This window comes from Stigmatopora argus, chromosome 14, assembly GCF_051989625.1.
Source record: "Stigmatopora argus isolate UIUO_Sarg chromosome 14, RoL_Sarg_1.0, whole genome shotgun sequence".
Lineage (NCBI taxonomy): Eukaryota > Metazoa > Chordata > Actinopteri > Syngnathiformes > Syngnathidae > Stigmatopora > Stigmatopora argus.
The window spans coordinates 10,638,841-10,664,629 of NC_135400.1; the positions used below are offsets into that span (position 1 = coordinate 10,638,841).

At 39.7% G+C, this 25,789-nt stretch overlaps 1 protein-coding gene across 19 annotated transcripts in view; it reads left to right on the plus strand.

Moving 5' to 3' along the window:
- Nucleotides 1–25,606, plus strand: part of cacna1aa (calcium channel, voltage-dependent, P/Q type, alpha 1A subunit, a) — a 60,105-nt gene extending 34,499 nt beyond the window's left edge. For 5 of the 19 annotated variants that reach the window (XM_077619882.1, XM_077619890.1, XM_077619892.1 and 2 more), the window contains 17 exons: nt 1,481–1,564; nt 3,696–3,812; nt 3,946–4,011; nt 4,356–4,453; nt 4,531–4,681; nt 4,774–4,901; nt 7,318–7,414; nt 12,304–12,418; nt 12,708–12,815; nt 13,880–13,983; nt 14,918–15,033; nt 15,108–15,228; nt 16,198–16,311; nt 17,085–17,123; nt 19,483–19,699; nt 19,862–20,121; nt 21,228–25,606. In XM_077619882.1, coding sequence (XP_077476008.1) covers nt 1,481–1,564; nt 3,696–3,812; nt 3,946–4,011; nt 4,356–4,453; nt 4,531–4,681; nt 4,774–4,901; nt 7,318–7,414; nt 12,304–12,418; nt 12,708–12,815; nt 13,880–13,983; nt 14,918–15,033; nt 15,108–15,228; nt 16,198–16,311; nt 17,085–17,123; nt 19,483–19,699; nt 19,862–20,121; nt 21,228–21,995 — 2,703 coding nt within the window. In that variant the 3' untranslated portion in view covers nt 21,996–25,606. Of the gene's footprint in view, nt 1–1,480; nt 1,565–3,695; nt 3,813–3,945; nt 4,012–4,355; nt 4,454–4,530; nt 4,682–4,773; nt 4,902–7,317; nt 7,415–8,987; nt 9,085–12,303; nt 12,419–12,707; nt 12,816–13,879; nt 13,984–14,917; nt 15,034–15,107; nt 15,229–16,197; nt 16,312–17,084; nt 17,124–19,482; nt 19,700–19,861; nt 20,122–21,227 lie in introns of all 19 variants that reach the window. The other 14 variants (XM_077619899.1, XM_077619886.1, XM_077619885.1 and 11 more) reach the window with 9 other exon arrangements.
- Nucleotides 25,607–25,789: the final 183 nt, after the last annotated feature.

The window sequence follows — 25,789 nt, forward strand, 5'->3', positions numbered from 1 at the left end:
TTCATGGTTTTCACGTTCATTAAATGCTACAAAGTGTTTTCGATACTATCACTTTCATTCCCGCTTATCCTCACAAGGGTCGCAGGGTTGCTGGAGAATATCCAAGTTTGCTATTGGCTGTAGCCAAGATATACTCTAAATTGGAGACAAACAACCAATCATGCACACACTCATCCAAATTGTAGGTATGAATGGTTGTTTGTCTCCTTCTGCCCTGTGATTGGATGGCAACTGATAAAGTATGCACTCTGCCCTGCCCGCAGTTAGCTGGGTTTTGCTACAGCAGCAATCCTGCCACCCTCAAGAGGATAAGTGGCTCGGAAGATTGAACGAACGAATGAATGAATATTAATTACTAAATGGGTCTCACTCCTATACGATTTTTAGACCGTCAAGGTAATCTAAGTGCTTGCACTGCCCTCTCGTTCACCCAGTCACTCTGATAAATTAAATTCTGTGTAAAGTATGTAGACATTGACAACCTTAAGACAAATATAAGGACAAAATGCGCTTTTGGCACTTTACATCGTGATACCTCAGTGAGAGCTGTGGCGAGAACTCGCAATTTTATCTTTTATCAGTCCTTTCTATTGATTTTCTTCATTTGACGATGAACCAGGAAGACTATTTTAAAAATACCATGGTAGGGTGTAGTGGGGGAGACTAATAGTTTAAGGGAGGAATTTTAAAGAGACATCGTCATCATAATTAGGGGAATTAGGGTGAATGACAGATATGTGGTGTAAAGAAGAGCATGGATTACGAAAGCGGGAGGAGATTAAATGAGAGCGGATTTAAATGGCCGAGAATGGAGTCCAAAACACACAGACACATTACGCAGCACTCATGACAAATAACATCGAGGGTGAGTGTGTCTCAAGGTGGTTTATTTTTGATAGCCTCCTCCCTGCTTATGCTTACTTCCACTGGTCTAATGCACAATTTGGCTGCGGGCACCGTGCAGGAGAGTGAGGGAAGTAGATGCCACTCAACTCACTCGTTTTAGTATGAAAAAAATAAATATAACTCCTGCATTGTGTGTACGTGTGGGAATTTAAGAAGGATTAATGTCCGCAATCATGTGTGGATGGATGGTGTTCATCAATTATATGTTGTCAAGAGAGAAACTTTCGCAAAAGTTTTAGAAGGCTAATTTTTCTTAATATTGTGTGTATGTATGCCTAATGATATAGAGTGTGTGGTAATTTGATGAAGAACAATTTCCTGCAGTTTATCCGATGGAATTGAGCCAACGTGTTCTCGCTGATGGCCCATTTGTCTCATGGCTTTTTCCCTTTCTTTTTTCTCACTTTTATTGGATTATTTTGAATTATATTTGCGTCCTCATCTTTCCTGACACTTTTTCATTACCTTAATGTGGTCATTTGATTGCACTTAACCGATACGGTCCCACCTCTCTGACTTCCATTTCTCTTTTGTTGTTGTTTATTTCTGTCCTGCCTGCCTGCCCTGCTGCCAGAATTATTTTAAAGACGCCTGGAACATTTTTGACTGTGTGACTGTTCTGGGCAGCATCACTGACATTCTGGTGACTGAATTTGGGGTAAGTCGTCAATATTAGTATGTTAAGAGAAGTAATTTGGATATAAGATGAGCTTCTGCATGTGTCTGTGGGTTCTCACATCTGTCAATTATACTGGAGACACAGTGGAAGAGACAAGCAGTTGTGGAAGAGCCTTTGGGTTAGGGGAGCGCTCTTTAGCCCTGTGCTGCTCAGCGATGCACGAATATGTCTTGAAAGTCTTATATAATTGTCCCACTTTGTGGGACCTGGGGAGACCACATGCCTGGAAGTGTGGCGTCGACTCACTGACAGCAAAGCTAGAAGAATGCTGATGCTGCAGGGCACAACCTGCTTCTTCCAGCAACCTAATGTAGTCAATCAAATGGTAAAGTAGAGGAATACATTCGTGTCTGTCATTACCTCATTTGGAACACGGAAGAAATACAGGTCTATGTAGTCAAAAATGAAACCATCTTCCAAAAAAAGTGTTCATTGTATTTAAGGTACTACAGTTCCAGTTTCAGCAATGGTCCAAAATAACAATATTATACTTGTGCTCAATATCACCTGAATAGTTCATTGTAAAGGTTATTGACTTGAAGAGAATGGGGTATTTTGCCACATTACATTTTGCATTTACAACATTTAGCCAGCTGGGGAGTCACATTTACTCCATTACATTGACTTTTTAAGTTTTTTTTTTACTACTGTTACCTTTTTTAATGTTAATTGTTGGCTACTCTATCCACCTCTGAATTAAGCTTTATAATTTAGTGCTCAAGAAATTAAAACAAAGAGGCATTCCTAACAATATAAGGTTAGATGAGCAAAGTTGTGACATTGTCAGTTACATAATTTACTGCTATTTTCTTGTGATCATGCCCAACAGTATACATTTGTTTTTATCTTATTTTCGCCTTTATTCTTATTGTACTGACTATTGATTTTTTTTTTTTACATGCTTTCATTAATTCTTCCACAAAATTAATGGCTATCTGCTGTATAATCTACTTTGACCCGCCCCCTTCTAATCCAACACATCCCCACTTTCTCAAAAACTACTTGCTGCGATACCGCCCAATCAAAATGAACTATGAATCCTCTGTCTGCAACATCTACATGTAGATGGTTTGTAATTTTTTTGTTGAACTTTTTTTTTCTGTGTATCCTTCAATCCCATGTATGCTTGCATGTTGTTATTCCATCTTTATATTGAATCTTGAACTTTTTTTGTTGTGTTAATTCCTCTGCCACCCATTGGCTTTGCATTCACGTTCATACTAAATATCCTTTACTAAGACTTGGTTTTGTAAAGGATTGAATTGTATCAGCCTGAATAGATGGTCACATCTATCACATGGGGTGATATATAATAATTCGATGTACATTTTTAGAGTCCCTCTGAAAAACCAAATCCAAAAATGAAGCTGTGGCAGAGCGAACCAATGTTGCACACAGCATTTTGCACGTCTGCAAAGCTTACTGTCACCATACTATCCACATATATGGATATAAGCTGCATGCTAGTGTCCATTTTGTTCTGTTGACCTGCTATTCTTTACCATGTTAAATGGTGGAAGAATGTGGTCTCGTCTACTCATTTTTCGGATTGCTCTTGTAAAAAATGGAACCAAATAATTGCTTTTTATGAGCTTTAACCACCCTCTGGCTCATTTTAGAGTCAATTCTTTTGATGCCTGAATGCCTTTGTCTCGTATTAGTCACATCAGCATGCTGTTGACTTGCTTCATTGAATTTAAAGACTGTTGCCTTGAGAGAATTGGTGCATTTGGTTGTCTTTCCAAGCAAACGTTCTGCGTCTCTGCACTTTGAAGTATCTGTACTCACCCCTCGGACTACACTGACCATGAAACCTGATTTGGATGGAACAATGTAAAATTGCCTCTCCTCCTTGTGTCTTGTATCATTTGGTCTATGAAACGCTTGTTGGAGCCTTGCTGCGTTTGGTTTGCCTTGTTTTTGATATGACTTTGAATTCTCCTTTTACTTTTTTTTTTTGTTACCTCCTTAACCTTCGTTTGTCCTTCCCAACTTTTTACCAATGTCAGTCGAGTGTCCCCCCTCCTCCCCTTTTTTCTAATATATATAATTTTTTTTGTGGCAAAACTAATTTAATATATATGCTCCTTCCATGAATATGGTGCTGTAGGACAACGTCATCAACCTGAGTTTCCTGAGGCTGTTCAGGGCAGCTCGCCTCATCAAGCTACTGAGGCAAGGAGAAACCATTCGCATCTTGCTCTGGACATTTGTTCAGTCCTTCAAGGTTTGTTCCTCAATTGCACACCAAACCACAAAAAAATCTGCATTAAAAAGAAATATACAGACATAGTTTTCAAGTATAGCCTCAATTTTGTTCATTTAGTACATTCAAATGCTTGTTTTTTTTCTGTTTTCAGGCTCTTCCTTATGTATGTCTCCTCATTGCCATGCTATTCTTCATCTATGCCATCATTGGGATGCAGGTATGTGGAAGCCTAACATATATAACCTCAGTGATACAATATCAGTTTCTCGTCTTTAACAACTACCACAACATGTTCTCTGTAAATGATTAAACTAATGGTCATTTTTGATTGGTTTGTCTGAAAGAATTAAGTGAAATTTTTGGTGAAACTAGAATTTTACAGCCAGAAGGAACAAGTATGTTCAGTTATTGAGCCTTGTGCTATTGTTAATGGAGTCTTTTGTGCTTCAAATACGGCACAAAAAGTCGGGAACAAAAGAAACCGATTGCAAACAATGAAACATACTGAAAATATTGGAGGCGTATGTGTCAATCGTGTTCTTAGTTTTATCATGTTTGCAGCTTTTTGGAAATATTGCTATTGAAGAAGATGGTGAGGGTGCCATCGACCAACACAATAACTTCAGGACCTTTGTTCAGGCTCTCATGCTACTCTTCAGGTACGATTTTTTTTTTTTAAATGGACTTCACAGACATGTTTTTGAATGTGTTAGAAAGAGTTCTCTGTGTGTTTTAGGAGTGCAACTGGGGAAGCATGGCATGAGATCATGCTGGCGTGTCTGGGAGGTCAGGAATGTGATGAGTTGACAGGAAATACGGAGCCAGAATGTGGCAGTCAAGTAGCTTACCTTTACTTCGTCTCCTTCATCTTCTTCTGTTCATTCTTGGTGAGTTAAACGTCCACGCCAACTGTGATAAGATCATGTGCTAGGCCGTCTTTTGGACATCCATTGCTGAGGATAGATGTGCTCGTGTCCAGATGCTCAATCTTTTTGTGGCTGTCATCATGGACAACTTTGAGTATTTGACCAGAGATTCTTCTATACTTGGACCCCACCACTTGGATGAGTATGTCAGGATATGGGCTGAATATGATCCCGCCGCCTGGTAAGTGCAAACCAACAAACACCACAAAGCATATGCATGCGACTAAAGATGCACACGTGAAAGGCATATTGAAGCTAGCTACCTTCTAGTTGCATTCATAAACATAATTCATAGAGGGTTTGCTTCAACACAAATGTTTAGAGGTTACTTTTGGGTGCTAAACATTGAATGCTTTATTGAATTGAATGCTTTTATTGTCATTCTATAATGAGATTTAAAACTTTCACCACCTAGTGCACGAATACCAACAAACAGATAAATAAATAAGAAATGAATAAATAAGTAGTCCAAGTGAGGTCAGCAGAGCGGACTTGTTCCGTCTGAAGTCCAGGATGAGTTCCATGGTTTTGGAGACGTTCAGCGGCAAGTTGTTGAGAGCGCACCATTCGCTGAGTATATGGACTCAACAACAAACAAACAAACAAACAAACACATAGATAATCAGTAATGATAAATAAATAATCAATAAATAGTAATAGATAAATCTTCTTTTTTTGCGTTTCCTTGGCTTATTGTAATACGAGTTGCTTACACAAGAGTTACCAATCAAAGTACTAGAAATTTAAGCAATTCTACATTTTACATTGTACATTGTAGATTTTGCTGTTATGAAATACATTATTGAGTGCGAATCACCATCGTGATATACTGCAAAAAATGATTTTCTAGGTCTAATCCTCAAATTTGATGCGGCTTTTTCGGTCGTAGGAGAAATTCTATTAATTAAATTGGATCCAATCCTATTAAAGTGGGAGCTGGTGTCAACGGTCAGTTTCAGATATTCCGAACTTATGCTACTCTGCAGAATTGGGGTCCATCAAATTAAATGACCATCCTTAAATTTTTCTTTTAATTTGTTTAAATGTGTCCTTTACTTAGTTGCTGATTTAGCAGATATAAAATGGGTTTAATGCTCTTGGTCAGTGCAAGTAAGTAAGCTATCAATATTAAATGATGGCGAGTCCAAAATACTTGAGGTACCTTCACTCAAAGGTCAACTGTCAACTGATTTTGTTTAATCTGCAATTGCTATGCAAATGCTGCCACAGTTTTGTAGTTTTCCACCAAAGGGGTTGTGATGAGAATAACTCTAAAGGACATCTGGTTATCTCACTCTGGCAACCACTCCTTCCTACTTATGCTCTCCCTCTCTTTATATGCAAGTTGTCCTTAAAAAGTCAATCCAATCCCAAATCTTCCCCTCTGATTTCTGAATACAGCCACAAAGTCCACACTTGCTTACAAAGACTCGTTTGTCCTACTCTACAGTAGGTGTGTCAATTGTGGACATGCTAAATTTCATGGCATCTGTATTCCAATATGTGTGTGCTTGTTACTTATGTTGTCCTGTAGACTGTCCATGAAAACCTACAAGAGGGCAATATTTTTATCATTTACATTTTGCAGGGTTGTTAACGGTCAGTTTATTTTTGGTGTCTGACATTAGTCAGTCATTCTTTTCACTGTACCGGTAGTTTAAGTATAGATAAGCTGCAGGTAAAACTAAATGTAATCTACTATTTCTATAAATTTCAACTTCATTCCCACCTCAGCTAATATATTCATTAGTTATTTGTTGTAAAACTTATACACACAAAACGAACAAAAAACCCACTCACACATGTCCACACCAGGGCAATAGTGTCAATTTGTGAAAAAATCTTATTCTAATAACACTGAACAGAGATAAACGGGCAATGTAGTAGCTGGCATATTTCTCCATATTAAGATGAGAGAAATTAAGAGAGATAAAAAGGAAGATTTTCATGAATAGTTGGAGAGAAAAAAATATTGCACTGTCATCACATGAAAGGAGAAGGCTTTGTCAGATTCTGGGATCTGGAAATAATCATCATATTCTCGTCTTCAGATCATCATAGTGAGACAACAAAATCTTTTATTTGTGGAATCATTGTAATTGCCTGACTATTAGCCACTTTTCTAACCCGACTACCAAACACACATTAAGTAGAGGCAACACACAATTAAATGGTTCCAGGTTAACCCCATTATTTAAGAGGGAAGCGTTAGGCACACCACAGGCAGCTATCAAGTGGTTTGTTGTTTGCCACATGCAGAAATGTAGTCTTTAGCAATACCCCAATTAAAGCAACCGTTCATCTAGTTGGAGTTTTAAACAAAATGAATTTATTTTGGCAGTGCTAAGGACCACATTTAACAGCGTGCAGCATGCAGTACTGTGTCGTGTTTAAAACTGTTCTGTGTCAAGGTATTTTTACACGCGTGATCTCAATTTAGCACAGTATTTTTTTTACAGTAAACATATTGCAAAGTATGTTCAAATACTGTGTGAATTTGTGCTCTTCCTCCCAATGTTTTCTCTTTTTATATGAATGTTTGTTTGTGTGTTTCTCCTGTGTTAGTGTCTCCTAACTCCCCTGTATTTTTCTTGCAGCGGGCGCATTCATTATAAGGACATGTACAGTTTATTACGAGTTATCGACCCGCCTCTCGGCTTAGGCAAGAAATGCCCCCATAGGGTGGCCTGCAAGGTTTGACTCCCATTCAAACAAAACCTCTCAAGCACACTTGCTAGCCACAGCATCCAGGAATGAAATGAATGTTGCTTTGTTTCTTTTTAATTTTGAGCGGAGTTACTTTTCCATTTAAGTTTTTGATCTATCAACTATATCGCCATTATCAACTTGCATTCTGAAATGCCGAGAGAATGTGCGGGACAATGCAGACACTTGGAGATGCTCCAAATGAAATATGAAACCAAACAAAAAAAAATAAGGATGAAATTGATCAGGTTTTATTGCTGTTTTATTTTGTCGAATGTTGGAGCGATAAGATAGCAAGCTACGGTGGCCTACTGTAGTGTTGCATTGTTCTTGGTTTTGGGGGGGTTTGGGGAAAGACAGAAACTGCATTGACACCCTTTTCCCTTCCCTTTCCTCCTCCTCCTCCGACCCCAAAACCCTCCCTAACCCCCTCCCTATGTGGGCAGGAGCAGCTTGGTGCCTGCTGTCAAGCTCTCACCTGCACACACATGCTCACCAAGCTGCTCTCAGACCAATCCAGTAGGGAATAACTCAAAAAGTAACGTACAAGTTTACAACTAGGTCATCCTACAGAAGGATGGGCTAACATTCAGTTCTCCCCCACTACATATGCAGTGAGTCAGTCCAGCGGAAAATATAACATTCACTCGTATTCATGCTGCCGTGCTTTTAAGATCATGTTTACACAAATAGGAAATCATGTTGTTTTGTTTATTTTCATTTTGAAAAGGTGCACAAACTGATGACATTTTGAATTGATCACAACACCTGCAGTGCTGAAAAAAAATGTTAGCGCACACTCGAGTTTGTATACCATGTCCCCCTATATTATGAGTGCCGTTAATGAATGAATGGCGTACTTTAGTATCTAAATTATGGATGAATCACATTTTTATCCTACTAAAATATATCATCCCAAATGGGGAATGTATATCAAAACAAAACAACTTTGACAACTTTTAGAAAGCAATGATTACACCAGTGTTAGCTAAATCTGAATTTTCAGACAAGGGCAGACATTTTTCCAAATATTATTGTTGTATGAATGATTGACAAAAACAACACTTATTATAACGAATGTTTATTTTTATTTTTTTCAAATATTAGCGTCTCAACATTTGGGCCCACTGGTAGTGTATCAGTAAATTGCGCATCTTACTGCCATGCATCTGGTGTGGAATTGATTCCAATGTTGTATAGTGTCAATTACAAAAAAAAAATCTAAACTCTCACAAGCATACAATCCACGTTTACCTGATTTTTTTTTATATGGGGTGTCCTTTGATTCTAAGAGAGGCTATTGAACGTCTTTCTTGACATTCTCAATAACCTGTAAGTGGCTTGTAGGTCTGAGAGAATCCTCATCAAGGCCGCAGTGTCTTTAAATCAACCCAATAACGTTGTCTTTTTTTTCTTTTGGTATTTGTCTCACTCTCTTTCACTCCTTTTCTATCTTTATCTGCATTTCCAAACAACCATTCCTCTATCTTTCTCTTTGCTTTCACCCATCTTTTCTGTCTCATGGTTAACGGGTTGGTGGCACTGGCTGGTGGTGGTGCAGTGGCAGGATCAGTTGCAGGCAAATGTATGACATGCTGAGGCACATGTGTCCTCCACTAGGCCTTGGGAAGAGGTGTCCTGCACGGGTGGCCTACAAGGTTAGAGAGGCCCTGCCCTAAGTCTCCATTGTGGGATGAAAGGGTGTGAGCAAGGGTGGGCGTTTTAGAAGGCGCTAGTAAGACGTTGACATTGTGTAATGTATACCGTTGGTGTTTGTTTGGTTATATTTATAACTCTTTTTTTCTGTTTTGTGGAAAGTGGGGGTGGACTGGTCATTGTTGTGGTGGTTGTGTGGCAGTGTGAACATTTTGGGTGGAGGCAGGCAGACAAATAGGGTGAGTTGGGGTGAAAGCCAACTACTAATCCACAAGAAGGAACAAAAGGAGGGACCTTCCTCAGCTCGTTTGCACCATGTAACTTAAACACACACACATACACATGCTCATGGCCTGAACACAACTAGCAAAAGTTATTAACTTGACAAAATAGGGCTCGTAAATGATGACAAAGATGAGCCGAATGACATTGTTTCATTTCATTCAGCTTTAGAAAGATAATTAAATGCTCTCAACATTGTAGGAACTCCTTGAGAAGGTTATGCGTGTGTTGAATTATGTCTTAAATTGAACTTCAACACTTGAACAAAGTGTTAGTCAAAATTAGTATAGTTTAAAATTTAAGTTGAGTTAAAAATTTAGTGTCATCAGTGTACTATTCAGATTTTTTTAACTACTCGGATAGTAATTTACGTCATCTTTGGGTGTATACAGTGTATTTGAAAGTTTGCGCACAATTACATTAAGCTCACACAAACATCCCACATACACAAAAAAAGTCATGCATGGGCAACAGTGCTTGGAAGGTCCGCTAGACTTCTGTCCTCTGACTCGTTCTTTCCTGTGGATGGGACAAACACACTCGTATATAACAGTAAAATGCAAAGAATGAGGTCACATGCACGCACACAGAAATGGTATGCATCATTTGCTATGGTAGAGAGAGCAGAAGGGCTTGTGTCAGTGATGTGTTTTCCTCCGAGAGCCTTTGGTTGCCATACAGAAGCAATTCTTTTTTTGTCACCCTTCATGTAGCAGCGCCGAGCCCCAAAGCTGCTTGTTTTTTTTTGTTTTTTTTATATCTGCAAGTCCAATCTCCTCTTTGTCCTTTGGTTCTGTCGTCAATGCAGTTCTATTCTGTTTCCAGCCCCCTCCCCTCCTCTCCTCCTATACATCTCTGCATAACCCCCTTCCAGCATTCAACCCTCACCTGCCCTCTGCATGGCCCATCAGCAATGGCTCTATTTCCATGAATGCGCCTTTCCAAGCAATTAGCAAAAACACATTTGTTGTCAGAATAAATACCCGCACTAACTCAAAGCTAACCTGATTATAAACCCCGTTAAGCACTATGATCGACTTCGTCGAAGAAATTACTCCATTAACAGCTTATCTTGCTGGTAGACCTGGACTCAACGGCATCATTTAACCATTTGAATTTATTTCTGATTGACCGATTGGCTTCCAAACAATGACACACTTGTAGCAACAGTGTAGTAATTGGCCAAAATGGGACATTCTTGCAAAATTTAAAACTACCACAATTAATGTCATCCAAATATGACATTTAAGAAGCCAGTAAAACCTTAAAAAACATTGTTTTGGAACATTGGATTATATCTTATTTAGTGTAAGCATGGCACTATTTGAACCAGATTCATTCAGTTACTTTTGTTGTGCCTGTCAAATTATCCACTTAAAGCATCCTTCCTGAATTATACCTGACACCTTTAAATGCCACGCATGCACAGCAAGGTATGACTTGGCCTTTTATTTTCATTTTACAACCAAAGCATGAGCCAAATGGAAATGGGCTGCAACCTCCCAGTTTGTCCAGATCCACCAGAACAATGACCCTTAGCTCATCTTACTCTTTCATTCTCGATAAAAGACGGCAGGTCCTCCAGGCAGGAACACTTTTTGACTGACGTGACCAAATGGTGTTGCTTCTTCTGCGTTTTCTTTCTCTTTTTTATTCTCATATGATTTCGCTATTTACCCGCACATGCACCAACTCTTTCTTGACAGACTGGTTTTCATCCCTGACATCTCTTTTGGCCTTAGCACCCTTTGCTCCCTTTTGACTCTTCTATCATCTTTTCGCCATAAAACTTAATAATCATGCAACATCTCTGCTTATTGGCAGTATTTTCATGTTTTTATTTTGATTTTCCACAGAATGCTGCTCTCTCTCACCTATTAACCCTCAAAGTCTGTGCTCATGAATCCACACATAGGACTCAAATCTCTTACCAACAGAGCTACTATGTCACCGTAGCAAGTCTTGATACAGCTTTGAATTATCTTATAGCTGCTGAATTAAAATAAAGCACAAACTCATTTTAACTCCTGAGCTCCCATTGACGTAGTTGGACATTCAATCCCATTGAACTGCGATGGCTGCCAATCCTCCCTGTTCAAAAGGATTGGCTGTCTACTCATGCTAAACTAGTTTCGGATTCACAGCAAAACGCTGAAAGGAACCACACGATTGGACGTTTATCATCGTCAGTTAATGTTGCCCCACATGGAAAGCTTTCTGTGTACGGCTGCGCAGCTGCTTGTCCTGTGAGGCATATCGTGCATGCACTGCATGCTTGCATGAGGGTGGGAAAGTTTGGTTTAGCGGGGAGTTGACATTTGCAAAAATCTAAATGCGATACGTCGATGAAGGGGGACGCTTTAGGGGTGCTTGGTATGCTGCATGTCTGTCTGATCGCCGTCTTCCTGTTACCAACCAAAGACACGCACACACGTGTGAGTTGGCGTTTGCCTTTCTATTGTCTATTACTGTCCAAGCCAATAAGGCCTCTTAATTGTAAGCAACCAATAAGCAAAAAACAAGTGAATTCCCCTCCCCACAAGATGTCTTACACTTGCTTTTGGTCTATTGGTTCAAAACGGGTCCTGTTGTGAACCTCCAATCCCCAATGAAGGAGCTGTAGGTAACAGAAGTCACTGTCGTCCAAATGTGTCAGATTTACAGTTAAACCAAGATGTAAGAGTCTAAAAACAGACAGGCATTGTGGTTTTTAAGTATATACCACATAACGATACATGACAAAATTTAGAATCACTGCATGCATTTTGGTAAAGATCTTAAATGACCTGTCCTATTTTTGACCTTTAGCTGTTACAGATGTTATGCACAGCTCCTTTACATCACTCGTTCTCAAGACCCTCCTTCCTTTGTCATTTGGAGGTTCCATCAAAAAAATGTCACGCTCTATTTGCTCCTCAACCTGATTGGCCCTCTCACAGAGACTGCTGCGTATGGATCTGCCTGTGGCTGGCGACAACACGGTCCACTTTAACTCCACTCTCATGGCTTTGATACGCACCGCGCTGGACATCAAGATTGCCAAGATTTCTGAAGGTGCAAAATCCCTCTTGTACAGTATAGTCTTTGTCATTATAATCAGACAATATTTACTTGATTGGAATGCAGACAAATTACAACTAATGTTCTCTTTATCTTAAGCACATCTTTTGGTAGCTCCTACTACCAATTGTGAGAGTTGAAATGAAGTATAAGTCTACATAGTTAACATTAAAGCTGCCTTCACAAGCAACAAAATCCTATTTCTTTCTGTTTCAGTTTAGATTTTTGAAGCTCTTGTTCATATATGTCTGTGTATCTGTATTTGTTGATCTACATGGCTCAGGTGGTATTGACAAGCACCAGATGGATGCAGAGCTCAGGAAAGAAATGATGGCAATCTGGCCCAATCTCTCCCAGAAGCATCTGGACTTGCTGGTTACGCCTCACAAGTGTAAGTTACAGTGTAATGGGCGTGCCACGTGGCCTGGCTGCAGCCGCCCCGCGTCACCCTCTTGTCCCATGTTGTTTATCTTCCACGCCACCTGAGGACCGCTTCTTTCTACCAGTCTCTCTTCACCGCTGCGCCCTCTGATACCGCTGGCACACATTAGTGACAGCGCCACCTAACTAGACTACTAACACCACACAGCCTAAAATCAGAGGGTGCTTTTCTATAGAGCAACTCTATAGACGTCTTTTCACTACAGGGCCAGTCTTAGTTGTACATAGACTGGTTAACTAGACCAAGTTAATTGTCAAACTAACTATACATAATACAAAAACATATATAGTTGTGAATCACAGAACATAACTTTGCCATAATGTCTGCCTACCATTTTGCTAATGCTCAAATGCGTGTTACAATACTTACAATATACTTACGATTGACTACATACAGTAATTTTATGAGCAGTCATTCATTTTTGTTTGTGTTTACGTGACTATTTTCCGATGGAGCTGCACAAGCTACATCATTCTTTGCAATCAAATTATGATATTGCTGTATGTTGGGTGAAAAAATATTGCAGAGCACAACTTTACTTTGAAAGGCACCTCACAAACGTTATATTTTTATTGGGATTTATCCGTTAACTAGAATGGGTAAATGACATTCCATAAATTTTAATGGGAAGAGAAATACTAAGTATGTAAGAGCACTGTAAATAGATGAATTAACTCATATCTCAAGGCACCACTTTAGTTCTAAAACTGTAAAAACTTCACAAATGTTTAGCCAAGTCTAACGCTGGCTCTGTCTTCAATTCGTCAAATGTTTCTTACCTTTCTTATACGTTTTTGATGGTGATGGTGCTGCAACTTCTTGCACAAAAGATCTAAATCTGCCTGTGAAAAGACTTTTTGCTCAATGTTCGTGTACAGTATATGTGTATGTGTCGTGTGTAAAAAGACTTGTGTATTTGTTGGTGTGCATGCCTCACTCTTTTCTACCATTCCTGGCGCTCAGGGTCCATACCAAAGGGTCTAATCTTGCAGGGTAACTTGTCATTCTTTCAGCAGCGACAGACCTTACAGTTGGCAAAATTTACGCTGCCATGATGATCATGGAGTACTACCGTCAAAGCAAGATGAAGCGTTCGCAGGCACTCCGAGATGAACAGGTAAAGCGTGTTTTACAGAAGGGCCTGAAGATGAATCGCATGCACCCAGGTTGGGTCTGCAGTATGGGTTCATGTGGAACTAAGGGAACACATTTATTGAAGGGAAATGGGACATATGAGATGAAACCTAATTGGGATATTATTCTTGGGAAATGTTAAGAAAGAACAGGACTGCCATCTGCTGCTTAACATGTGTCCCCTCGCTTCAATAATTGTCGTCCATCAAGTTTTTTATTCTTTTTTTTGACTCTGTGACAGTATCTCTTGAAACTATTTTTAAGGTAAAGTGTATAACTCACGATTCTAACTTTCCTTCAGTTGATGAGCAGTTATGTTAAGTATTATATTTCAAAGTCACTCATTTATTATCCTACAAATGGGCACATTGAATTGGTTATTTTCTTAGTACTGGATATGTTGAGTAATACTTTGCTACGATATATCAAATATTACACAACATACTGTGCCCTGCCTTTTATTGTGAATGTTATCAAATCACAGAGTCAAGTGTTACAGCCTTGCAAAATATTTTCTATTTACATATTTCCATTTTTCAAATATGTCAAAACTATCGGTAGGATTTTTTATTTTTTCCCCCATTGCTCTGATTTTCTTTTTCCCACTTTTCTGAACTCAATGACCACCTTCATTTCCTCTCATTCCACCAACCCTTACCGGTTTGACCTTTTTCCCACAGCTCTGCATTGGTATGTACAGTAATGCATCACCTCAGCCTAATCAAATGTAGGCTGCCTGTTACTTCGGTGTTATGAATGAGTTTACTTGAAGGGTACAAACATTTTTCCCCCCACAAAGGCATGGTTGGATGACAGCAGCCCCCACCCCTTTGGTCCTGCTTCGCTCCTTCCCATGCCCCATTTCCCTGTCGGCCTGCCTGATAGCTGGCGATGGCCATGTCATATATCTTACACAGAATCGAACGCCATTACTGTTTCAGCGCGTGGAACCTCCTTCCCCCACCCAGGACGGGGGTCCGGGTCTAAACAATGCCCTCTCTCCACCTGAAAAGACAGAGATGATGAGCAGCATGTGAGTTTTGATCCTGAAAAGTATCCGAAGCAAAAATGCCGGATTGCTTTTGACAGCAAGGTTTTGTGTGGCAGCCCGGTGGAAGGAGGGGTCCCGGAGAGTCACTCGTGGGTCACAGCTCGTGCGCAGGAGATGTCCCAAAAGGTGGGGAGCTGGAGTCCTGAAGATGGCCTGGGGAGCATGACCACCTCACAGGTAGAACACACACACACACATGCATAGACACTCGCACTTGTGGACTTCATGTGTGTGGCTCCAGTTTTTTTTTCCTAGGTCTACAATGTCTTGTGTGTCTTGTGTCTGTCTTGCTACTGCAACCAAGAAATTTCACGAATACGGGATGAAATAAAGTTCTAATCTAATCTAATCTAAACCCAAACAGGATCCCATGTACTGAGTACATACAGTGTGTACAGTAAATACATCTTACATGCTAGTATGTCTTAAATTCCTTTGTCCAATCATCATATGGGTGCATTTGTCCAAACCCTGCTGCTGTCAAGTGTCATCATTTGCTGCATCAATCATGAGCACCAGAGAAACAATTCCATGTCTTCATTTTGTACAGTATGTATGGATCTGGCTTTATTATCTTTAAGAAGCGATGTTACAAGATTGTTTCTGAGTAATAATGGAGGCATTTCCAAAAAGTACGTATCGAGGATTGCTTCGCTTAGGAGACGACTTCAAAATCTGAAGCCAGTTTCAAATATCTATGTAAAACTTTAAATGTCTCACCATTTTTTGGTCCAAATGATTACATAAACATGACATTTTAACAAATTGGCTGCCATTGAGGGGGTGAATGAACGCTTATTCATTGGCCCCCTGCCAGTCAAAATGTAATTGACGTCTAGCGCCGTCAATAGCATTGAAACTTGAGCAATCACAGTCAGTCTTCGGTCGTCACTGGCAGGCAATGAGTTATTAAATCGGTGTTTAAAAGCCACTAATGGATTTTGACAAAATTACTCGAATAATGGACTGTGCTCAGATTGACCAAGCTTGAGAAAAACGAAAGATGACCATAATACTCACCTTCTCATTGACTACATTTGTGTGTAAGATCCTTGGTTCTCTGCCTCTCCGGATGAAACCCCTCTACCATCTACACCTCTTTGATATCTTGGCAGTCAGTCACAACATCTCCTGCTCTGTTTGCAGACGGTAGAGATGAGGGAGATGGGGCAGGATGCTTACTCGGATACTGAGCACTTTCCACCAATGGAAGGCCATGGCAGGGCCGCTTCCATGCCTCGCCTACCAGGCGAAAACCAAGTGAGAAACCATTTCACCTCTTCAACCTTCCCCCTCTGTTTCCCCTCATTTTGTCACATTCTCATAATGTTTTGTCAGATCACAGAGGTCTTTACTAAATGATTAATTGCTGTTTTTCACCCCTGATAATGTCCCTTTCCGGTCAGTAGACCTAACAAACCTGATCAAATAAGAGCCAAAGCTTGAAAATATTCAGTGTTGTTTATTTCTAACACAAAAAACCATAGCAAGACAATAGCCAACATCTAGCTCTTCTCCTCATCTTTGCTCGTATGTGATCTCTTAACACACTCACTCATTTTGCGCTCTTATCAATGCACAAGACGTAAGCAACAAATTTACACACGTGCACAGTCTGATCCTGATGACTACAAAACACTCCGTTTTATTTTTCTCCCTTCCTATTGAAGGTTAATTGTACCTTTTAAAACCAACAAGCATGCAGAAGTCAGAATTGTGTGTGCTTATGCGCATATCTTGTGTATTTTCCTCATGACTTTTGTTTCCATGGTGTTGTCAGTTGTTTTTTTCTCACTTTTCTGATGTCTTTCACCTGCCAATGTGTGTGGTAAGTGTTTCTCTCCCACCTTCACTGCAGCCTAAGTGTTTAAGTAGAACTTTTCATGTGTTTTTGAGTACACCATTTTTTTCTGCCCTCATTGTGAATGAAGTCATCTTTATTCTTAATCTCACGTGCTCCTCTGTCGTCCTGGTTCTGCTTCATTTGTGGTTCTATGTGTATGTGTGTGTGTGTTTTCTCTGTGCTCACACAGAAGCGGAGGAAGGGGAAGCAGCGTGGCAGTCACCTAAGTGTATGTACCCTGTCTTCCCTGTCTTGTTTTGCCCGCTCTTCTCATCTCCTTCCTGTCACTCTCACGTCGTCTTAAGGCCCATTCGTGCATAAAAGGCATTTTGATTTAGTTTGGAATGGTTGTCCGAGTAGAAAAATCAGGCATGCATTGTGGTAGCTTTATAGTTGGGCAATACATTAAATCAAACCAAAAACTACAAATTTTCAACAATATTTGATTCAATATAATCATACAAAAGAGTGAAAATATTTGATCAGTGTAAGCTTTAGGGTTTTCATACAGTTTCTTAAAGAGTAAGAGAAATTGGTCATTAGAAGTGCTTTTTATGAGTTATTACGGTGCTCATTTTTTCAGTTTATTTAATTGAAGTATGGAAAAAAGGCTTTTCATTATAGCAAGGATCTTACTTAATATCAATGTATTGTACTGTAAATATCACAGTTAGAATAGATTCACCGTGCTGTTGTTCCATGGTAACTTAAGAATGCTTTGTATATTAAATATAATATATATATATATATATATATATATATATATATATATATATATATATATATATATATATATATATATATATATATATATATATATATATATATATATTGGGTAAAATTATTTTCATTATATTAAGGCGTAATGATTGATTATATTAATACATAAAATGATTTAATTCTTGGTTCACCATACTAATCTGTGGTCACTTTAGGAAGAAAAGCACCAATAGTTTTCTATTACATTATTCTCTGACATGTTTGTCTCATTTAATCAAATTCCACCAATGTAATGTTATTCAGCATGAGATCATCTATTGTCACGTTCATAAATTATCCTAGCATCTTGAGCTTATTGGTTGGCTAGTTATTTAGCACGTTACATCTCGTCATTAACAAAAATGCAACTTTTTAACTGATAGGCTCTCTATCTGTCTTTCTGCTGTCGGTGTTCTCTCTATCATTGCCTTAATGTTCTTGTGCTTTTTAATGAATGTTTTTGCTTTTTTTGTTTCCATTCATACCTGCTGATCTGCATGCAAATTTAAATGTACTGCAAGTGGGTGTGTTAACGGACGCATGTCTTTAGTGAGATAAGGAGAGATTTAAAAGCGGCTGGCATAATGCTAGGATTGTCAGTTCCACTACTCCTTTTAAAGGTCAGATCATCTGGTGCTCTATTTATGTGCACTACATGGACAATAACACCTACTAATTTATCCATTTGGACAATTCAGGACATAGTTTGAATTATTTAATCATTAGTCTGAGGCAAGAGCAAGAAATTCAGAACACATGTAAGCAACACGTGAATAGTTCTGTGCATATTCTTAATGTATATTTAACTCATTTTCTGTGTCGTTGCCAGGTCTCATATTACTGTTGTCCATGTAGTGTTTTTTTATTTTGATTTTTTTACATATCAACTTTTTAGAAAATGTAGGCACGCAGGTCAAGTAAGCAGGCAAGTCTCATGCTGCCTGCATGGCTGCAGAAAAGCACAATGTAAGGGAGCAGGAATTATACTGAGGCCTGGATTATGCCATGTCTGGCGGTTTTAGCATTTGTAGTTGGTTACACTGACCCTTCAATGCCCTTGCTTTTCTTTAAAAACCTACAGAAGCATGAAAGGCATGGCTGTTTGCCATCATCTCTGATTTCCTTTTGTATTTCTTATTGAAATGTGATGCATTCCTTCCCTCTGAGCTTTTCACAGTGTTATAATGACATAAGAGTAAAGTTGTAGCCCAAGTGTCAAAGTGGCGGCCCGGGGGCCAAATCTGGCCCGCCGCATCATTTTGTGTGGCCCGGGAAAGTAAATCATGAGTGCCGACTTTCTGTTTTAGGATCAAATTAAAATCAAGAGTATAGATGTATATTACATTTCCTGATTTCTCCCCTTTTAAATCAATAATTGTAATTTTTTAATCATTTTTTTCTGTTTTCAGTCTAAAAATCATCTTGTAAAATCTACAAATATTTAAAAAAAGCAAAAATAAACATTGTTTTAGATCTATAAAAAAACTGAATATTCAGGGCTTTTAATCCAGTTCTTTTAATCCATTTATTAAAAAAATTCTAAATATTATATCTAAAATTGACGTTAACGCGGCCCGCGAACCAACCCGAGTCTGACACCCTTGTTGTAGCCAGTGTGATATTCAGGCAAAGTAAGTTTCCCATGCTAGATGACTTGGTTCTTGTTTGTGAATCACACAACAAACCAGTTGCATATAAACCGTTAAGTTTTAAAACATGTCCTGATTTAAACCCTCCCTCAGTGCCAAGCTTGAAAGAACAATGCCAAAGTCAACATATGGTGAAAAAAGGAATCTCCCAGCATGTGTCCCACCTTCTTTCTTCCGCAGACCATCAGTGACAACAGCCCAATGAAACGCTCGGCCTCATCATTAGGTCACAGCAGGTCAGGACGTGGCAGCAGAGAAAAAGGAGGCCCAGATGTTTACAGCATGGAGCAAGTGATACCGGAAGAAGGTCGAGTTTCCAGACACGGTCACAGGAGAAAAGAGCGCAGTCATCGTGCCTCGGAGAGGTCATTGTGTCGCTACACAGAGGCTGGCCCAGGTTGGAGGCGTCACAGTCAAACAAACTATCTTTCAATTCATAATAATCAGAAATTGTTTCTGGTATTTTTTTCAATGTATTAATTTTTTGCCCTGATTTCTTCAAAACAATTTCTGTTGTAAAATATAATGAGTAATTCCATATTATCGGGTCTTGGCACAGACATCCCATCTGGCGACGTGATATCGAAGGACAGGGATCGGGACAGAGATCGAGGCAGGTCCAAAGACCGTAAGCACCATCACCATCATCACCACCACCACGGTTCCATTGACAAGGAACGCTACGTTCCGGAGCGAGGAGGCGAGTATGGCCGCAAGCATTCTCGCGACAGAGATCCCGACAGGGAGAGGGAGCGAGAAAGGGATCCTCGGTGGTCGCGATCCCCCAGCGAGGGTCGAGAATGCATGACACACAGACAGGTGGGCTTTTCAACAATTTCATAATCGCACAATGGATTTTCTCATGCAAAGCACGGCAATGGCAAAACAGTGGAATTCGCTCACTATCACAGTCGATACTCAAAAATATGCAAATCCAAGTAAAATAATGATCATTGAATGTATCATTTACTTGCATTGGCATATAAATTCAATCACTCGTCCAATACAAGAGCTATACTTCAAAATGACCTTTGCAAAGATGTCAATGCCCATTTTTTTTTACTATAAATGACTTGGATTTACTCATTATTATTATTTGATGATTGTTACAGAGCTTGTATTGGATGATGCACGGAATGTTGTGAATGTGCACTACACAGATACAGTATGAAATGAGTCAACTCTGATTTATATTAACAAATATGCATACATATAGTACTGTATATTTGTTCATTGGAATGCTGTATCTAAATTCCTCTCTTCCTTCCCGTTTCCTCCATTCCAACGTAAATTAATCTTAATTACAAAAACGGTAACTGTATTTCCATTTCAGCCGTGTGCATCAAATATACTACTTAAAGTTTCGAAAGAGATGATTTTCCAGTTAAGTGCCATACCAAATTTCTATATGGATCAATCTCGTTCATTAAGAGTATCGTGAAAATGTTATTATTTGTATTATTTCAAATCCTGACCCAAGGATTTAAATATCTCAAAAGATGGGTATTATATTTTAAGTTGCATTGCTATAATAAATGTACCTTTTCATATCAGAGGTTACTAGAAATGTAGAAGGAATGAGCCACGGACCTCTTGCAATGTAAATCTGCACAATTTAAGATGTAAAACATATCAAATGTAAAATACATATATTTATTCTGTACCACAGTGGATGTTCCAGAATTCAACCCTTTTCCTTCTCTTGTTTTCTCTTTTCTGCATGGCATGTCTTTTCCACCCACACCCTTTGCACTGATTCTTTTCCTTTTCTACACTGGCATTACTTGTGCTTTTAATGTGCTTGTCTTTACGTGCTTCCTTTCCCTCCTTCTGAATTCTCATCTTCCATCCTCGACTACATGTCCTGTCGTCGAATTTGTGGTTTGTTCGTACTTTTTATTTGCTTTATTTCACTTTTCGTGTAGGGCAGTAGTTCAGTCAGTGGAAGTCCAGTTCCATCCACCTCCGGGACTAGCACCCCGCGCCGAGGCCGCCGTCAGTTACCCCAGACGCCGGCGACTCCCCGCCCTCACATTACGTACTCCCCCGTAGTCCGTAAGGGCGTGCCGTCCCAACCCGCGGGGCCGCCGGGGCGGGCGCCGGCCCCGGCACCCCGCCGATTATCTCCCGATGCCCCTCAAGGTCAAGCTCCTCTCTCCGGAGTGCCCCCGGCCCACCACGGCTTGCCCCGTCAGGGTCCTCACCCCCCATTACGCTGGGCAGACGCAGACGGTGGATCTATAGAAGGGGATGGCTGCTTTTACAACCAAAACTACGTGCCCCACCAAGAACCACCTGCCCATGACCCTGGCGGCAACCCCCAAGCGCACCCCTTGGCCGGCCACCCGCTGCCACCTCCTCCTCAACAGCAAACACGCAACCTGCATCCTGTTAACAACCCCCATCCTCACCCTTTGCCCCCACACCCTCCGCCAAACCGTACCTCACCTAGGACCGTCCACCACGTGCCCCCTTCCACCACTCCCTTGACCGGGCCCCATCAGGTCCAAGTGCAACCCCCCGTCCAGCGTCGCCTCCCCAACGGTTACCGCTCGTCATCGCCTTCCACACATCTCCATGGACCCCAACATAGTGGGCCTCACAAGGTCCCACCCGCAGGGGGACACCCGCGAGGGCCCCGCAAGGGCCTGCATGAACCCTATTGCGACAAGGAGCAGGACGACTGGCGCTAGCCTTGGGGGACGCTAGGGAGGAGGGGGAGGGTCGGGTGTAAGAAAGGACACCAGTACAGTATGTGGACTAACATGACATCAGCCTCTCTCTCTATCTTCCATCCTTGGAATGTGCCGGAAATGTCACGGTGAATAAATGAAACAAGAATGCTCATGCACAAATGGAGAGAGAGAAAAAAAAAATGCAGAAAGAGGTACTAAATATTGATTGATGTTATGTTCATCAATTGACAAATTGCACCTTTTGAAGGATGCAAATTAGGAGAATTCTGCCTCTGGTTAAGAGCTACAGCCAATTACAAGATGTCAAGAGTTGCGACTCCCAAAAAAAAAAATGAAAAGACACTTTACAGACACAAAAAGTTCTTTTTGGGGGGCTTCCTGAAGCTAATTTGAATTATTAGTTTGAAAGGAAGTCAATTCTAAACGCACCTATCCGCCCCGATGTGTATTGATGAGTTTTATCATCTTTGTTTTTAAATGAGAACAAAAAAACTGACCATGGGTCCGCCGCCTGTATGAGGCGAGAGGCTTTACCCTACGTGGGGGTGTCAACACGGGAAGGATGGAGCCCGAGAATGTTAACCCCTATTGGTGGAGGCAGCCCCTTCAGCCGGAAACAGAATATTCCCACCATGCTATGCCGCGATGAAGAAAAAACAAAAGTGATGATGGGTTTAACCGCCGAACCCGTCTCCTGCAGAATTTCTTCTCTTTCTTCCGCTTCTTCTTCAAAACACTCAAGCTTGAATCTTCTTTTGCAACCCACACAGCTTTTTTAACACTTGTAAAGCCTGTGTGATCCTGCATGAATGATTTAAAAAAGAAAAAAATAGAAAAAAGATACTGTTAGCAACAATGAGAGTCTATTGTACGTAAGGGGGACGGATATTTTTCCTCCTGTTGTAGCCTGTAGGTTTCTCCCGTTTCGGGGTGCAATAGTATTACCTTTTGAGTTTCTCTCTCCTTCTCCCCGTTTTTAACATTCCTCTTCTTAAATCTTATTCACTCAAAGAGTCGACGAGAAACGTCATGTCATTCTGAGGGGGTGAAAAGGGATTTTTTTGCTTGTGTGTCTCTATGTTGTGTGCCAAATGCCTGCCACTCATATAGATGGAAATGCACTTTTTTTCTTCACAGTTTTTCTAAAAAAAATGGTGATAATCTTACTATGATAAACTGGCAAGCAGGGTAAAGTGGATCTGGCAGCATTCCTCCTTCTTGGGAACTTTTCCAAGCTCTTGCAGAAACTTTGGAGAGAAACAGATGGCGAAAAAGGTGGAGAATGGGGAGAAACTTGTTTTCTTTGACCATATATGAAAGTCATGTGGAGTCGTAGATGGATGATATTTTGCGCGCCAAATTTTCAGACAGTTATAGCACACTTTAGGCGCTCCGTTTTATTTTTTTTCAAGGGTACACTGGAGCCTCCAAGATGAACTCAATCAAATCTGTAGTTAATTCATACATTTTCAACACTGCTCAACAAAAACACACAAATATTAAAAAAATAGGAGGTATCCAGTATTTATTTACTTTTTTAGCATGTGATTGTCAGCCAAATGTTCTGATCTGGAGGAGCACTGCAGCAAAAATGAGACTGTGACATATAAAATTTAATAACAGTTTACTAACTGTTATTGAAGTCTTTTGTCATTAATAGTACTATACAACATATAGTTCTACTTACATTCTTAAAGTGGAGATGGCTAACTGCATGGCTAAATATCTCTATTGACGTTCATCATTCTCTATTTTTCTAGATTTTTTTTGATTGCAACCTTTCGAATGTTCCATGCTGGAGATTCCTCTGTATTTCCAATTTTAATTTGTGTAAAACGGTGCTGGACCCAGCCTCAATAAGCCTTAAAAAGTATACCGGATATGATTTTTGGTCAACTTCTCAAAACTCACTATTCACTTAATTACATTCTCTTTCGTTTCAGGTGTCATTTGGACAGACGTAAGGCCATCAGCTTTTGACAGCTTATGTTTAGCAGTTGAAAATTGAGACTTGGCAGGACGTTTTTCATCTAATTAGTTGATCAAGACACGGGTTAAAAAAATGCTTCTCATTTTCCAAATTTCCATCTTGGCAGTTCCACCTGTTACCTTCACGATAGCGTTCCGCTGCCTTCCCTTGAAAATCTTGTAGGTCAAGGAACCGTTTGAGCTCTATCTGCCATTGCTAAAGGCTGCTTTGTCGGTTTTAGCCCACACAGGGAAGTGAATTATACAAGGTCAGTTGGTTTATTGAGCTTTGATATGGTCCAAGAAAACAAACAAACAAAAAAAACTGCTTTGTATCACTCACGTGTATATATGGAATTTCTTTCTGTGCCTCGAACTAACAAGTTTCACAATCACCGGTTTCACCATTCTTGATGTTAAATGTACATTGGAACTGTTTTCAGTTTTAAGTTGACATCGATCACATATTGACCACAGAATGCAGATGAAAAACTATAAGCAAAGGGGGAAAAAAGTCAAAAAAAAAGACCAACCTATCAGTGTCTTTCCAACCTCAGCGGAATGTCACGGGCAAGTATTTTTTCCACAACACTTTAGAATGAGATAGCACACAAGGTATGTAGCGAATACTTGTTGTGTCTGGTTATGTGTGTGGGTGGGTGTGTGTGTATGTTTGTGCTTGTGATTTTTTTTTTTTACATTTTACAGTGGTAGCATACTTTTGCTTTCTGTCTAAAAATGTGGTTGCATTTTGCTCTTTGTGCAGAACAACCCTTGATCTCCCCTGTTTATTGTGGATTTTTTTTTTTGTGCGTGTGTGAAAATGTGAAAAATATAATGGTGTGCGTACGCATGGGTCAAAATGAATGGTACGCTGTGATCACACAGCATCCTTTTTTTTTTCTTTATCTATGCTGCAGTGAAATCCACACTAACTATTCACACCAAGTCTGCAAATAACAATGTTAAAAAAAGTGCAAATGAGAGGAAAACTTTTTGTTTGTTTTTGTTTTGTTTTTTAAAAAAAAAAGGAAATGTTGAAAAAAAGTTTGATTAATATCTAGTTCAAGAACTGCATGTGCTATGTGCATGCCACACTGTGGGTTAAGTCATCTTCAGGACATAAAAGAAAAACAGACTATGAATCCATAGATATTAAAAAAAAGATATATAAATATAGATGTTTTTAAAGGCAACTTTTTTCTTCTATTTTTGAGAACAAAAAATGTTACAAAAAGGACCAAAAAAAATGGGATCAAAACACAAAAGAGACTGGTGAGCCTTTTTTTCTTTCTTTCTTTCTTTCTTCCTTCCTTTCTTTCTTTCTTTTCCCCTGTGATATGGGCTTTAGGCACAATACAACTGAATGTTGAAGACGTCCGAGAATAATGGGGGGGCTGGGGTGGGGTAAACGGAGGAAAGTTCCAATTCAATGATGTGTTTTGTCGATACGTATTACTACTGGCTGTTGGAAACTCTGATCTTTCTCTCTCACTCTATCCTTTTCTCTCTTTCACACTCTTATCTCTCTTATCACTCTCAACCTATCTCACCACAATTTCTACCAGTGCATTTTGTAATTCCAAACAGAAATCTTCCTAAAGAACAAAAAATAAATTTAAAAAAACTGAGAGAATGCACACTGGATTGTCTGGTAGTTTTTTTTTCTGAGTCGCAGCTCTTGTTTGCAAACCTACAACTGCATCCGAATATATATATTGTCAATTTAATTGAGTGGTTAGAACATCGATACTTCATCATCTAAATCTCTACTTTGGCCTTCTTTTTCGTTACGTATGCAAATATGTGTAAACATTTCAACA